The sequence below is a fragment of the Nematolebias whitei genome, chromosome 6 (genome assembly GCF_014905685.2).
Source record: "Nematolebias whitei isolate Nwh7 chromosome 6, NemWhi1, whole genome shotgun sequence".
NCBI lineage: Eukaryota > Metazoa > Chordata > Actinopteri > Cyprinodontiformes > Rivulidae > Nematolebias > Nematolebias whitei.
Genome location: NC_056503.1, coordinates 14,595,585 through 14,612,315, shown reverse-complemented (window position 1 = coordinate 14,612,315; position 16,731 = coordinate 14,595,585). Strand labels below are relative to the sequence as shown.

General features: G+C 36.1%; 1 protein-coding gene across 1 annotated transcript; it reads right to left on the bottom strand.

The window, feature by feature from the left end:
• Positions 1-1,366: 1,366 nt before the first annotated feature.
• On the bottom strand, positions 1,367-16,083 carry LOC119411545 (cholinesterase-like). The gene is made up of 5 exons (XM_037678499.1): positions 15,786-16,083; positions 10,495-10,723; positions 7,132-7,264; positions 6,887-7,038; positions 1,367-1,586 (listed from the first exon to the last, which is right to left on the bottom strand). Exons 1-5 carry the CDS (start codon positions 16,081-16,083, stop codon positions 1,367-1,369), a joined length of 1,032 nt encoding a protein of 343 aa, XP_037534427.1.
• Between the last annotated feature and the right edge of the window lie 648 nt (positions 16,084-16,731).

The following is a 16,731-nucleotide window of genomic DNA, read 5'->3' as shown; positions in this document are numbered from 1 at the left end:
ATATATATATACTGTATATATATTAAGCTACTATTTACTACTTGTACTATTATTCCTACTTGGTGGTTTTTCACATATCACGGGGCTTCAGAGTACGGATCCCCCACAATAAACGAGGGACTACTGTACTTAACTCCTCAATTGAACAGCAAAATAAAGAATCAGTTAATTTCCATCAGAAAGCTTTTTCTAATACATTTTATTTTCCATTAAAAATAATGGCAGCCTTGATTGTACATCTGTTCAGGAATCTGATGTTTGGGTACTTGTGAGAGCCCATTCCAAGTTATTATTATTTTTTCATGTTACAAGATACTAAAATTGTCAACATGCACGCCATCAATAAAGAGAGTCACCTGAAATGTGTTTGGCCAGTCTGGGAGAAAGAACACAGTTTTAAATGAATACAACTGTTTTCTGGAATATAATTAATTGATGTTTTATCAGATTCAACTCTAGTTTAAATGTAATGTTTGATTCAGCACCATTTTTTAATTGGTTAGTGAATATGTACAAGATTTATTTAAAAATGCATGTGTCTATTATTTGTTAAGGTTATATACACAGTTTTTTTTTGGATAGTGTGTGTGTGTGTGTGTGTGGCGGGGTGCGCATGAGTACTGTACTGCTCAAAGTAAACTGTGTGAGAACAGTGTTTGTTGCTCTTAAAGTTGACCTAAAGCGTTTTGTAAAGTGTAATGAAAATTTTACACAATTGCAAAATTCTGGTGTAGATTCTCAATCATCTAGTAGCCTACATGGTAAAAAAAAATAAAGAGGTACAAAACCATTGGACTTCTTTTTTGCAATAAGTCTAGTTAAACTTTTATTTATTTACTTATTTTTTTATTTTTTTATTTACAATTGTAAAACTGAATTTCAAAGCATCAACCTCCCGAAACACTGTGGAGATGATGCACCTCCAGGATAGAATTTTATTTTATTTTTTTAAGTTTTTTTTTTTAATTATTTATTTTATTGACAAGTGGGTGTTTATTTGACATGTTGTATGTGCATTTAATTAAAATGTAGTATAAAAAATTTAAAAAGTAAGTTATTTATATATGTATTCATTTTTAAATTTGTAATCAAATCTAGGAAAATACAAGTTTGTCTTTTGTAAAGGTGTTTCAAGCAAGTGGGGAATGTTCCTATTTAAATGCAGTTTTGGGGTCTGTGACACAGTACAAGTATAGTGCCGTGATGCATGCGCTATAATCTAAGTAGATCTAACAGGATTGTCAGGTCCTCTGGAAGAAGACGAAGAAGAATCTGTCCCGAGGACCTGACTCAACCTTGTTAGATATAGTAAATAGTACGGCTAACACACTATCATGAACCACTTTTTATATTACCACTAAACCGCTTACCTCACCTCGACTGAGACACAGGCACCCACCTCAACTGTTGCTGGTAGGAAGTTCCCATCAACTACAGGTGGAAAGGGAATGACCAATATTGAAGGCTGCAAGTTAATTTCGTATTGTTTGACTGTGATCTTTTGAGGATCTGCCTGCTGTAGACAAGCTTCCACACGAGTAGAATGAGATGTAGGACATCCAAGTAATCCTGCTAACATCAAGGACCTGGATAAGGACAGAGAAGTACATGGAAATGAAAGGTAAACATGTATAGGTGTCACATCAATTATATGCGAAGGGTTTGTTTGAACAGCCCCCCCCCCCCCCCCCCCCCCCCCCCCCCCCCAATTTACCATGAAATATTAGTTCATTCAGGGCTGTTTCTATTTGTTCATGAACAAATCCATTCCACGTGATTAACAGAAAACTCAAACCACTAAAAATCCACTCATAACTCCTCTGTGTTGTGCACTATTTGTCGACTGGGGTGGGGGTGCATGAGAGAAGCAGAGCGTGCTGTATGTAAGTAGAGCTGTTGGTCAAGGTACTTCTTGTGCTGTGCTCTCCAGAATAGTTACTGAAGTAAGTATTTGCTTATGGAGGTAAACGTAGATGTTTAACAACCCGTTAAAATATGCCAAAATGCAGGAAATGCCATCTACTTCATTCAAAATTTTCTGTGCGAACCCCCCCCCCCCCCCCCATCAGTGTGTCCCCCACAAATCACAAATGCTTCTGACACCAATGTAAACATGATAGGTTAATGATCGTGAGCAAAGAGCCTTTCCAAAAAAAAAAACTTGATTATGAATCAATTCAAATTTTCTTTTTACACTTAATTTCAAGCTATGGTGACATACTGTACATTTATCTTTAGGAACCTTTTAGATTCTTACTATCCTGTACTTCAATCAATATTGTATCTTTTGAGACAGGGTAACTTTGAGCTGTTGGAGATTCAGAACTCTGAGCTGCAAAATTATTAAAAGAAATAAAACAAGCACCAGCTTTAAGAACAATATTAGTATATTGTTTTTTGTGGGTTTTTTGTTTTGGTTTTACAGAGTAAACATCCAGATTTCATTATAGATAAGCTTTTCTTTTGCTTTTTGTAAAGTTGTCACCATTGAAAACAAAGTATTACGAAAACAGTTCTGACAAAAAGACATTTTCTTATGAATGAGCAACTGTAAAATAAATAAATAAATAAATAAAAATAATATGGTTTCAATTTTATTAAAAAAAAAACATGCACAAAAACTCTGTAGGTGGTGTTGTTTGTTGAACTTGGAGGTGTCATCAGGGATCTGGGTTGGGAATGGTGGTAATGGTGAAGGGTGTGCACCAGCATGGCTTGATTTGCAGTGTAACATGTTTGTGTAATGGCATACATATTCATAGTGGTGAGGTCACTGGTGAGCACCTCAGAGATTTGGAAAACAGCAAGGAGACAAAGTTTGGGGATGACTACGAACATTACAGCACCTTCTTCACGATGAAGGAGGTTTGCCAGATTTGCCACAACTAATGTTCTAATAAGTCTTGTGAAGTGTGTGTTATTTATTTATTTAATGATTGTTTGCTGATTTGTTTTGTTTCATTCGTGTTGTTGTGATTCCGTTCATTTTGTCATGGTGTTCAACATACTGTATTTGCTTTGTTTCTCAGAGTATCCCTGTGTTATCAGACATTTGCCCTCACCCAATCAGATCTGCTCCTCGTGTTCATTAGTCTCACTTGCAACCACCTGTAATAAATTCTCGCAGCCCGTTGATTCTCTTGGTCTCTGTCACACGTCAGTCTGTCACAACCTTGTTTTCATGCCTGCATGCTCCTCTCAGTTTTCATTTCATTCAAAGAGCCTTAAGAATTATAACGAAAACTCATTACTATCATCCTACTAGTGTATTATTTTGTAAAATGAAGTTGCTGGGGTTTTATGATTTGGTGGAATATAATATTCTTTTGTTAATGTATAAAGCACGTCATTATACACTGCCCTCAAATATTCAAGTGCTTTTTGTAAAAAGAAAAAGTTGTTATAATCTAAAGGGCATTGATATTTTTGTTAAACCTAAATATAGAACTAGTTTAAAGGGTCGGTCAACGTTGATACATGGAATAGGACTATGGAATAGTTTGGAAACTGATGTTAAAACAGCTCAGTCAATGTCTGTATTCAAGAAAAAAATTAAGAGTATAATGTTGCAAAGATATATGTAATTTGGTTAATATAAAATGTTTTTAAAATCATTATATTACTATAAGTTGATTATTTGTTTCATGGTTGACTAATGCATGAATTGCATTGATTGTTTAGTTGTTGAAAAATTGTTTTCATGAATGACTATTGCTTTAATTGATTGTTTGTATTGATTTTTTGTCTAAGAAGGGGCAGTTATTATAAGATTTTTTCTTCTTCTGCTTCCTTTCATTTTAAATTTTCTTTTCTGTCTTTTTTTATCCATATGGATTGTAAATTGTTTTTTCCTGTGTTTTAATTTGAAATGAATAAAATAAATGAAATGAAATGAAATGAAAATTCCCGTTCTGTCTACTGTTTATTTTTGTTATTTAGGTCCAACTTTATTCTTTAACTCTTTATGTTCCAGTCAAACAAAGCACAGTCAGGTCCTCTGATGGATTCTTCTTGTTGAAACGTTTTGCCTTGTTTCCAAAAAAGACTTCTTCAGTCTGAGTCTGTTGACCTGACTGTACTTTGTTAGATTTTTCTACCTGGATTATTGATCATGCATCAGGATAGCTTGTGTTCCAGTCGTTATTCTTGGGTCCATTTGAAACTCATTCCTGGCTAAATAAATCCATTTTTGGATAATGTTATACTTTTCAGTCCAAAAGGAACCTCATAAACTGACCTACAATTGTTTTCTCTGGTTATAAAAGTTGATGGATAGTTAAAATTTGAAGTGATCAAGTAAAAGCACTGCTTTTCAAGTAGTCCCATTCATCTTTGTTATATAATATGTGATTTTTTTTTTAATTTAATTTATACTATTTTGAAAATTTTGATTTTAGTTTGCAGAAATTCAAAACCCATCTTTTAAATTACTGTTCAAGATCTGGACAAAGAGTAGTAGAGAAAAAAAAAAGTATGATCGCAGGTCAACTGAAATGAAAGTCTAGAAAACAAAGTAATTACTTTGTTGCTACCTCAGTGGTTGACAGCACATTTTAAATGTGGCAACAACAACAACAACAAAAATGCTTGTTGCACTTTTTCATTATTTATTTTTCTGTTTATTGTTCGAGTCATTGCCCACTGCCGTGGAGGCTCACAATGTGACGCATGTGACATGTGTGGCATAACAGTCTGTGTCTGTGTGCATGTTGTCACTTGTCTGGATTTTAGCAAAATTTCTCATGAAACAGACAATTAAAAAAAAGCTTTCATAAAGTAATAATGAATACATATTTACAAATTAATGCATTTTGTAATTAAGCTGAATCTATATGACCATCACAGCTAATCAACTTTAAAAAAAATAAAAATAAAATAAATACGTATGCAATGCTGGTGTGGTATCATCTGAGAGTAGTCCATAATATATTAATCTGCACATTATTGTATTTTTTCAAAATCTTTGTTTAAAAGGTTGTCTGTTAAAGCCGATTCTTTTAGCAAAATATACCATGACCATTGAATGGATTTTAAGAAAACTCTCAAAAAGTAAATATTGGATGCACAGTAAATCTGCAACTGATTAGTTTTTGAGACAAACTGGTTTAAGATGGCTGGCACTGCTAATTAACTTTATCAAATACAAACTGCTTATGATACAGTTAGTCTTTACTTATTTTGAGCTATTTGGTGTAATAGTAGCTGAGAGTCATCCCCAACACATATTTGAAGCATTAACAAGTCAAACATGAGCTTTGTATAAAATTTGGCATGTAAGGGTGGAAGGTAGTATGTATTATTTCAAAAACATGCTACTTTCATTATTTTCATATCTACACAAATCCCTTGACATCACAAGTTCACAAACACTTTTTTGAACTTCACAACTCGGGAACTATAAATTACATTTAACACTCCAAAATCTTTAGAAAACATTCAGATAACCATGATGACCAGTTTCCTTTTGTTATCCTTCAGTTAAAAGGAATATTTAAATCCTCTGCTATTGAACTAAGTTGCACTACATGAAGACAAAACTATCTAGAAGCATTACCCAAATTTTACACCCACAACATATTATCAAACGAAGGAAATAAAAGTATGTGTACACCAGTGACATGCAATCAGGGGAGGCAGGTGAGGCAGTGCTGCACCTGTTATCATGACAAGTAAAATACTAACAATGATAAGAGAAAATGCATTTGACCACTTAACTGTTCCATAAATATGTTTTATAAAACTGTTTTCTGAATTATTTCAACACTTCAATGGTCAAAATTGCAGAATTTACACATCCCCTGTTCAAACAATGTGAGGTGAGGCAGTGTAGTTCTCTGGTTCACCTCTGGTGGCGCTGTGACATATACATTATATGAAGTAGGCAGTTGGTGCATACCCATTGCTGTCTCTCTTTATATCGCCAATATACATGTTTGATTATACATGTGCTACACATGTTGATGTTCTACTGTCTGTCTAATATATTGAATGAATAAATGTGTGACTTTTTTTTTTCTTTTTCTAATTGGTCATAATTTCAAGGTGAAAATACACAGGGTGAGGCAGAAAGTGCCGTGCCTCACCAATAGGGGGCAGTGCTGCCCCATAGGGATAATGAAATGTGCACTTTGTTGTGCATTTTTCTGAGGGGCGGGGGTCTGGTAAATCTATAGGAATGAATGTAAATCTCCTGGACAACTTCTAAGCTTTTTGGCGCAGTAGAATCTGATGCAGATGGTTCCTGAGGCAACAAAGTTACCCCAGCTGGTGCTCACTCTACAGCTACAACAGCATCTGTGGAAAGGTCATTCTCCACATTGAAAAACACTGAAAAGAGTCAGAATAGAACCAATCCAGGACAACTTTCCTCCTTGGCAATTATCTCCACTGAAGCAGCCAAACTTTAAAAAATGAAGGCAAACTGGCACCAGTTTTACAACAGAGTAACATATATTTTTGTGGATATTTGCATGGACTTCTTCTTAAAATAAAGGTAAGAAGATACGTTTTTTTTTGTTTGTTGTTTTTTAAGAGAGGACCCTCACCCAAAAAATAGACCTTACAATAAATATTTTCTTTTCTCTTGCCATCATTGTTGAACAGTGGAGTTGATTAAAGCAAAATTAGATGCCTTTTTAAAAGAAAAACATGCTCGATTGAAATATAAGCTTCTATTTTGGGTTCATCTATGTGAGCATCCGATTCCAGATGAGTCAGTGGCTCACCTGTCAAACCTCACCGCATGTCACTGGTGTGCACATTCTTTGTAATCCATCTGACTGTGGTTGATCGCGTGAACACAGATAGGGTATGTAACCATCTGAAGTTAAATGCAACAGGCCACGTCATGTATAGTATATTATGTATATATAAGAACAAAGAATACCTGTCCCTGGCTTCACTCTGGCTGATTGTGCTCCAGTGTGCATTTGGTGAGCCACTCTGCATTATACCTCTTTGAAAAAGACTCTGGCTGCCTGGAGAGAGAATGTGGAAGCCCACAGACGCTGACCCCGCACTCTCCCCAAAGAGAGTCACCTAAAAACAAAAGGAAATCAGAATCCAAAAGTGCTGTGATATTTGCGGTTTAACTGCCTCCTGGTCAGGATCTAAAACATGAAAGTTTGTTACCTTTGAAGGATCTCCTCCAAATGCAGCAATGTTATCGGCCACCCATCTGAGTGCCAGGCGCTGGTCCAGAAGTCCAGCATTGCCCTGGATGTGTTTGTTGTCAGGAAGCGACAGGAAGCCAAAAGCTCCCACTCTGTGAATTATAATGACAAGAATAAAGATTTTCAGAAAATAAATTTAACATATTAAACTGTAAAAATATAAAATATAAAAAAATCATATTTAATGGTGAAAAACAGTACAACTGTGACAGGATTTTTTTTTTTTTTTTTTTAACTATAAAACAGTTTTAAACAGTTAATTTGTTGTAAAGTTACAATAAATAAATCAATCATGGAAAACAGTAATTTGTATTTTTACTTTTTTCAACAACAACAACAAAAAAACTTTACTGTAAAACACTCTTGTCATGCATTTTTTATGAAAAATTAACTGTTTTATGTCTGAAAAGTGTGGTAAACCTGTTAGTTCCAGGAGTTTGTTGGGTTTGTACTTTCCTACAGTTTTAAATATTGTTGTATTGTAATAATGTAAAATAAAGTCATGTTGCATGTAAATTGATAACATTTTGTAATTAATCGAAACATTTCAGTTGAAGTTCTCAAAACAAGTGTAAAGTTTTTTTGTTGACATTACCTGATGCAGTTTGAAGATGTACATTTTCAGCTTTACTGCACAGTTATGTGCATAAAATAAGAATGTAAACGTGTTCCTGGAATTTGTAAAATGTAGATTTTCTTTGTATTATAGAAAAAAAAACGTTTAATTTACTATAACTACATTTGGAAAATTTGAAAAAGCAACATTATGCATGTACTGACATCATGTTTGCAGTGAGAGCAGCACCAATAACACTAAGGTGGATGTTTTTGTGTTACATTTAGGAATTTTAATATATGAATGCTTTGTGTTTTAAGCTTGCAGAATAGAATGATTAAAAGCATTATAGTCTGAAAAAAGGTTCTGTATCATCTGATAACAGCAACTGAACAACTAAGCTGGCTGAATATTTTATTTATACTTACAAATTATTTGTATGCATGAAATGAGGAAGTCGTTGATAATTCATACCATGAATTGAATGGTGAAAGCAGATCATATTTCATAAGGTAAACCCTGTGATAAAAGCTCATGATAGTTGTCATGTCATGATGTAAAACAGTGTTTATAAATAGTACATTGATTTATTCAAACAGTAAATTATTTCATAAAACATTAACATCTAAAATCAACATAACTAACACCCTTTTAATGTCACTAGTTGAAAATGTTTCACTATTATATTTACAGAGAAGGTTTCTAAAAATGTTTAGGCATTTTTAAGTACATTCTGGGAATTCTTACAGAATACAATTGTACTTTTTTTTTTTTTATAGTTGATTCCACAGAGACACAATATGATATTTTGTGGCACAAATATAGGTTATAGGTTACTGTAATTGCCGGTCTAGAAAAAATGATGACTAAAGTCAACACAACAAAACACTATAGAACAAACAATAAGTGGAATGTTGTTCTGAGGAAATATTTAAGTAATGACTGGATTTTACCAAACACACACACACAAAAAAAAAAGATTAATATTTTCCATTATCAATGGGATCTTGGATATTTTCAGAAATCATAGTGTATTATGATGTTTGCAGATGACATTGTGATCTGTGGTGAGAATAGGGCTGGGCCATATCATATCGTTCACAATATTACCGGTAAAAAATAGCTTGCCCGGGCAAAAAAATGATATCATGATATGTTAATTTCATGACGTAATACGTCAGGGCGCCCGCCCCTTTAACAGAACCAAGCACGCCGAACGACCACACCGAATTGTGCACCCCTTCTCCACCTGTCAGTACTGGTGTGATGCTAATTAGTTGCGTGCAATACTAGCTAGCTAAAACGCTTAAAACAAACAACACACAGCTCAGCTGTCTCTCCATCCAGCTCTAAACTGCAGGTACAGACAACTCAAATGTCTCTCCCGCCGCTCTAAGCTGCCACTCGTCTTTTTTTTTCTTCTCCCCACTCTACTCTGGCATCCGGTGTGGGCTACGTCTCCCCCGCTCTAAACTGCCGGTTCAAACACGCGCAGCTTAACTGTCTCTTAGTTCCACAGTCCATGGACCACGAACAGAGTCAGGTGATCAGAGACAGAACATCAGAGAAATGAATCATTCCTGCAGGAACAGAGGAAGCTGAAACACCACAAGATTCAGGGTCAGACAATCACCTTGTTACAAGTTCTGGAAGTCATAGCTCATTTAAAGCAACATATATTTTGTTGTATGATACATTTATGCTTAACAGATCTTGAGCTTCATTTTATTTAGTTGTTTTGGGAAACTTCACCTGCACTTTAGTTTTTGTGGTGGAGTTATTGATCTATTTGTGCAGACTTTTTCAATCGAAATAACAGAAGGAATTTTTTTTATTTATTTTATACTTGGAGACTGAATACTTTACTAAATAAAGTAATTTCAGTAAAATTGCCCTTGTTTTTTATTTTATGTAATACTGCAAAACAACATGTTAAGTTAATTTTATCAAATAAATAACTATGATTTCTGGGGTTTTTTATATCGTGAAATTTATTGTTATCATCAGAATGCGCTAAAATATCATGATATTATATTTGAGCCATATCGCCCACCCCTAGGTGAGAACAGGTGGAAGAGAACTTGGGGAGGTGGAGGTATGTACTTGAAAGAAGAGTAATGCAAGTCAGCCACAGTGAGACAGAGTACATGTGTGTGAATGAGAGGGAGGCCAGTGGAACAGTGAGGCTACAAGGAGCAGAGGTCAAAAAGGTGTTGGACTTCAAGGAAAGCCAGGGACTTTGCAGGACTCGGGGTCCACTATCCAAAAAAAAAAAAAAAAATGGGGAGTGTGGTGGTAGGATGGAGTGGATGGAGAAAAGGAATGATTTGTGACAAAGTGTGTCAGCAAAGGTCAAAGGAAAGATTTACAAGACAGTGGTGAGACCAGCTATGTTGTATGGTCTGGAGACAGTGGCACTGACAAAAAAATGGAAAATAACTGGAAGTGGCAGAGATGAAGATGTTGTGGTTATCTTTTTAAAACTTTTGGGAACAAGGACGGATAAGATTAGGAGTGAGTTCAGAGATACAGCACAGGGTAAACAACTGGGAAATAAAATTAGAGAGACCACCTAAAATTAAACAGACAGTTTTGACATGTCCAGGACAGTAGACATGATAGTAGAAGGATGGAAGAAATGCAGCTGTCAGGAAAAAGACAAAGATGAGATATATGGATGCATGGAGATAGTTGGAGAGAGGACACAGGATGCAGAGGACAGAGTGAGAAGAAGAGGTTTTTTCTTCATTTTAGAAAGCTTCTGACCTGTAATTCATAGAAACCACAACAACACCCTCCGATTTACTGAGGAAGTGTCCATGGTATAAATCCAAGGATGCTGTTCCTGTGCTAAATCCACCACCATAGATCCAAACCAGAACAGGAGCAAGGTTTGTAGACTGGGTTTTGTTAAAAACTGGAGACCAAACATTCAGGTACAGGCAGTCCTCACTTAGAGGAGTGTTTGGATTCCACATCTCCCCACCTTCAAACCCTGGGGAAAAAAAGAAAAGTATATTGTCAGTAAGCATTAAGTAAAACTGCACCATATTTAAAAAAAAAAAGTACTTTAGACTAGACTCTGCTAATTTTAAACCATTATTACAAATATTATTTTACATTATTTACAAGCTGAATGAAGACTGGCAAATTACCATTTTATGGCATATAGCTCTCAATCAGAGGAAGTAACTGAATACATGAGTTCGTAAGAGCAGAATCACCAGTTTAATATTAATTATTTTATGCTGATTTATATTTTGTGTCATATCCAGATTTGGAGTAAGTTCAGGGATGTTTCACATGCCTGCTTTGGTTTCAGTAGACTTCCAACAATCTCTGGCAGAGATCTGATTCTAGTCTATCATTCATCGCCATCCACCTCTTTGGTGACAAGGGACTACAGTTTCATAATTTGTTTTGCTTGTGATGTATAATAAATGCAAAGAAACACATATTTTACCGTTGTCGTATTTATGCACAAATGAAAATTTACAACTAGTGCTCTTAGTCACTCATTTACAAGCACAGCATAGTGTGTGGGTGTGTAAGATTGTGTGATATGAAGTTTTATAACTGTTTCCCTTCCACAAATCTACAGTGTAAAAGTTCACAGTGACTCTTATATAATTTAACTGAGACAAAATCATAAGGCTACAATTTTCCTCATTAAGATCATTTTACATGTTGCGTTTAAATCTACTAAAAAAGCCAGTAAAAAGGTAAAGTTGCCTGAAAAGCAAATAAAGAAACGTAGAACATGGGTTGGGAGTTTAGAACAAATACACCTACACCCCCCTGAACATAAAAGGATCTGCGGTGGAAGTGGTCTCCAGCTACAAGTACTTGGGTGTACAAATGAATGACAACCTCAGCTGGAGCAACAACACCACCAGCCTGATCAAGAAAGCTCATCAGAGACTCTACTTCCTCAGACGGCTGAGGCGAGCTGGTCTGGGAAGCTCAGTCCTCACCTCCTTCTACAGGTGTGCAGTGGAGAGCATCCTGTGCTCGAGCATCAACGTGTGGCATGGAGGCTGCACAGCTGCAGAAAGAAAAGCTTTGCAGAGAGTGGTGAAGGCTGCACAGAAGACTGTCGGAGTCAGCCTCCTGACCATCACAGACATCTACACCTCTAGATGTAGGAAGAGGGCCACCTGCATCATGAAGGACCTCACTCACCCAACACACACACTTTTTGCCCCACTCCCCTCAGGAAGGAGGTTGAGGAGCATTAAGTGTAGAACCACTAGACTGAGGAACAGCTTCTACCCTGAGGCTGTTAGACTCATGAATCTCTAACTAGAATAATCGCTGTGAAAAATCACATCATGTTGCTGCTGATCTGTTTAAATGTTGCTGCTGATCTGCTTCAATGTTGATGTGTTCATGCGTGCTCATCTGCTCACAGACTCATGTTCATGTTTGTGCTGATGTTCAATGTTTTATGTTATGAGTGCTTAGTGTATATTTAGTTGATGTTTTTCTTAGTTCATATCTTAGATGTTATTACTGTTTTTCTTATACATTTTATTGTTGGATGTAACTGGGACCCTGTGTACATAATTTCGCTCCACCACATGTACCACATGAGGTGCGAATGACAATAAAGAAACTCTGACTCTGACTCTGACTCTGACTCTGAAATATGAGATATATATATTTTAAACTGAATAGCAATCTTTGCCAAAACACAACCATACTGGAAACATACATTTTAATGTAAACATACCAACTATACTTTATCAATCAGTAGTAAAATAAGAGTTTATCAAAAGCATTTACTGTCTCTAGTTTTAAGATTAGGCTTAAGACTCTCCTTTTTGTTAAATCCTATAGATAGGGTTGGCTTGGGTTTCCTGAGCTATCCCTTAGTTATGCTGCTATAGGCTTAGACTGCCGGAGGATAAACTGACTACTTTTTTTTTAAATATGTTTTTCTTTACTTACTCTGCTCAACATGTTTTATATTTGTTTTTTGTTTTTTTCTATCCTTGACATCAAGGGCGTCAGAAGCATCCGTAATGTGGGGGAGAAACAATGATGCGCTTGTGTGTGTGCACGCGCGTGTATGCGTGCGTAAAAAAATTGTACACTAGTGAACAAAAAAAGCAACATTTCACCTAGATTTCCTTTACTTCCACACATTTTAAACATGTTTCTCACAAAGTTTGTATAAATTCAGCTGTGGGTTTTAAAGACATTTTAACTTTAATACACTTTAATACAGAACGTCAGATTGGCACTCTTTGTCTTTGTAATAAGACAAAGAGTGATAAAAGAAAAGAGAAATAAAAAACATCACCACTAGACATTTTTACTTGTGTTCAACACGACTCATCTAAATTATGTTTCTCACGAAGCCTGAGGACAATAAGGTGTGGAGTTTTAAAGACATTTCAACTTTAATGCACCTGAACACTCAGCGTCTCTTACATCTGCACCACCTAAGATGCTACAGATGTAGCGCTCCTTTCAAGCATCCTCCTAACATGAATATGTGTTTATGATCAACCCCACTGGTCAAGAACTGCCCGCACTAAAGTTTGCTAAACTGGCGAGAGAGCAACACCGAGGTGACTCCATCTCCTCCACCTGTGCGCGTTTTCTGCCGAGGCAGGAGGAGACGCACAGAAACACTGCAGGCGCCGTGTGGAGAGTTGGAGGTAACTAGGAAAACCTGGAGTGGAGTTTTAGTGGCTTGAGTACTCTCCTATTAATGAAGTGGAATGGATTTGTTCATGAAGAAAGAAACTGCGCCGACTGAACTAATGTTTCATAGTAAACGTGTGTGTGTGTGTTTTTTTTCTTTTCTCCAAAATAACGTTTTTTGAATGTGGGGGGGGACATGTCCCCTTCACATATAATGGTTGCGACGCCTATGCTTGCCTTTTTTTTTTAATCTTTCAGGTACGCTTGCACCTACTATATATCTGTCTGCCATTCTGTGTTTGTCTCTCCTTCCTGTCCTCTCAAACCCAGCAGGTTGAAGCAGATGACCACATGTCCTGAGCCTGGTTCTGCAGCAGGTTTCTTCCTGTTAAAGGGAGTTTTTTTTCTTTCCACTGCTGCCATTGTGCTTGCTCAGGATGGGAGACTGTGACAAAGTGAAGATTCAACATGTCTGCTGGTTCCCTTAGATAGAGAACTTTACTAATTGGCTTTTCTATGTGTGTGAATGTTCCTGTAAAGTGCCCTGAGATAACTTTTGTTGTGATATGGTGCTATATAAATTAACTGAATTGACTTTAAAAACGATCTCTAGATTTCATTCTAGAAGTTATGTAGTTTTAAAAAAAGCAAAGATTTTAAAAAGTTTCTCTAACACTGATTAGAAAAACAATCACTGTGTGATACAGACAACACAACAGAGTGCTCCTCTAACTGTGGTTTCCACTGGTTTTTGCCCTTGCCAAACTTTTCTCTTGTTACAAGTTGTTTGATATTACAAATCATTATGTAACTTTTTTCTTCAAAGATAAATAGTGTGGAATTTTTCCACAATTATCACAGCCATGGATGTTTCTCGTGTAAGTTCTGAAAACAGGAGTGTCTGCAGTTTATTGCACCATCTTTTAACTGTTTTATCTTTACCATACCTTCCCTGTTAATTTTACACTGGCTCTTGTAAATACTGACAGCACGTACCCCTAATAATTTTAATAAGCAGTATATTATAGTTTTTTTTTTTTTTTTTAGATGTTTAAGCATAACAGTCAGAAGACAGCTGAACAAAAGCCATTGGAGTCAGGAAAAAAAAAGATCATGAGTCAACTGAACTCCTAAGCAAGGCCTAATTAGAGTAAAATTAAAACCATTTTCACAAGGTTCACTGCTATATAAAACAATTCAAACTGACTTTAGCTGTTAAAATCATATTTTCATTTGAGTCTATTATTGTTTTTTGTACCATTATTGTACCATTGCAGCTTTGGTCACTTCGTACCCATACATTTTGGCTATAAAAAGAAGCCATCTGCCACAGGTACCCATTTTAAAACAAGTGGTACGCTCATGTCCCCCATCGCTGAGGGATTGGATCTGTGAATGTTTGTAGTTTTCAAGATTATTTTTGTCTTGACTACAGTTGAAAAGGGAATGTAACTCAACAGTAAACCTAAATGTTTTTTTTGGTGCAAAATATTTAATTGGGTAGGAGTTACACTGTGTTTAAAAAAGAGGTAGGTTTTGATTGCTTTTCTTTTGTTTTGTTTGTCGGAAGACACAGTGATGGATACTGGCAAGCAGAGGGAGCAATTCTATCCACCGCCAGGGGCAATGGCAGAGCCAGGGGGTGGCCTTTGGTGGCCTTGGCCACCACTGATTAATCTTCTGCTACCCCATTTATTTGTGGAAACTATACTTTAAGCAATATTAAAAACTAGAAAGCATATTTCCTAAAACGATTACCATACCATACCAGCTTTATTTATAGAGCACTTTAAACACCCACAGGACGAAAGTGTTGTGCACACAACAAAACAAGCATACAGTCTGATAATAAAAATGAGTAAAGTGATTAAAAGTCACATAATACAAGTTGACTTGGCTGATTTACTGTATGGTGGTTGATTTTGATGTGGCAACCCTGTTTTCAGTAGTGACCTTCCTCTCGCCTACATGCAGCCACACACCCAATTGGAAGCTGGTACCTCAATTATTTTTCAAGTTATCCAGCTCACAAGATGGACAGACAGACAGACAGACAGACAGACGGACGGAGAGAGGGTATTTACTACCCCCTCTTCGCTCTATCACAGAGTATAATAAAATCTCCCACTTATTGTTATTTTTTTCTTTCAAATTATCAGTTTCTCTCACCAACAACTCAGCTTTTGTGTGGATACGAGGTCCAAATGCAGCCGCATATATTAATTTTATTTCATTTTAAATCTAGAGCAGTGTGAATGAGGTCTATAATTTGCTACACTGAGAGAATTCTGAGGCATCCTAAATAATAACTAAATGCAGTAAATTATTGAGCTTTGAACAAGTAATTGAGAGCAACAAACTCATCCTGAATGTATTGATCTTGTCCGCGTATGCACAAGTCCTACCTGTAAACGTTGTGTCAGGAACCTGGTAGCAGGTATTTGGGAATTTGGTGGCCTCTTTCACACCTTCCCATTTTTCTACTGCCTCCGGAGCGTTGAATCTCAGCTTTCCAATAGGTGGTTTTCCATAAGGAATTCCAAGGAATGCTCTAACTTCACCGCCTGGGATTGAAAGCAATTTCCCTTGAACTTTCCCCTGTATGGTGTTGATTATAAGGTCACCTGTTATGGCAAATGTTAGAGGGAGGATAGGGAGTAATAAAAGAAAAACAAAGTGGGTATGTTGATCCACCGCTGCCATGGGAAATCTAGGGATGGCAAAACAGAAGAGACATTTTATGAATTTATTATATGATCAAATGTAACATGCTGCAATAAAGTCAAACCACAGAGTTATTTAAAAAGTGATTACACCGTCTTTGCACATTCACAAAACATCCCAAGTTTTACTTCAGCCTTGCAACATGAGTAGAACCAAACGGGTCTTGCTGAAAGTGTTATGGCCACATTCAATTGTGGATGTGGATCCTATCAAGACTGTGTTTTTTTTTTTATTTTTTATTTTTTATATATATTGTTTGATTGAACTATAAAAGTTGTATGGGGCTACATAACTAGAGTTCAATTTAAATACAGATAAGAACAGGATCATTCTCCCATGAAATCGTATTTTATGTTCAAAGCAAACTTTATTTAAAGTGTACAACATTAGGGGGTTTGTGAAAAAAAAAAAAAAAAAAAAAAACGCTCTCAAAACACCTGTTATGTTATTTCTAGTTAGGCATATCACATTTACCTTCCCTATAAATAAACGTGGTTTCAGTTTCACCGCATGGACAAAATATGTAAATGTGCGTGCGTTGTGTGCCAAAATAAATAAATAAACAAGTAAAAATAAACAAATAAAAATAAATACATAAACGCGCTGTGTGCCAATTGGGTGTCAACC

What these genes read in the sequence shown, in the direction of transcription:
- LOC119411545 (XM_037678499.1), bottom strand. Translation starts at nt 16,083, where the DNA reads ATGGCAGCGGTGGATCAACATACCCACTTTGTTTTTCTTTTATTACTC. An exon ending in GTGGTTTCTATGAATTACAG is followed by an intron (nt 7,265 to 10,494) that starts GTCAGAAGCTTT and finishes TATAATTCACAG; the next exon opens with AGTGGGAGCTTTTGGCTTCC. An exon ending in TTGGAGGAGATCCTTCAAAG is followed by an intron (nt 7,039 to 7,131) that starts GTAACAAACTTT and finishes TTTTGTTTTTAG; the next exon opens with GTGACTCTCTTTGGGGAGAG.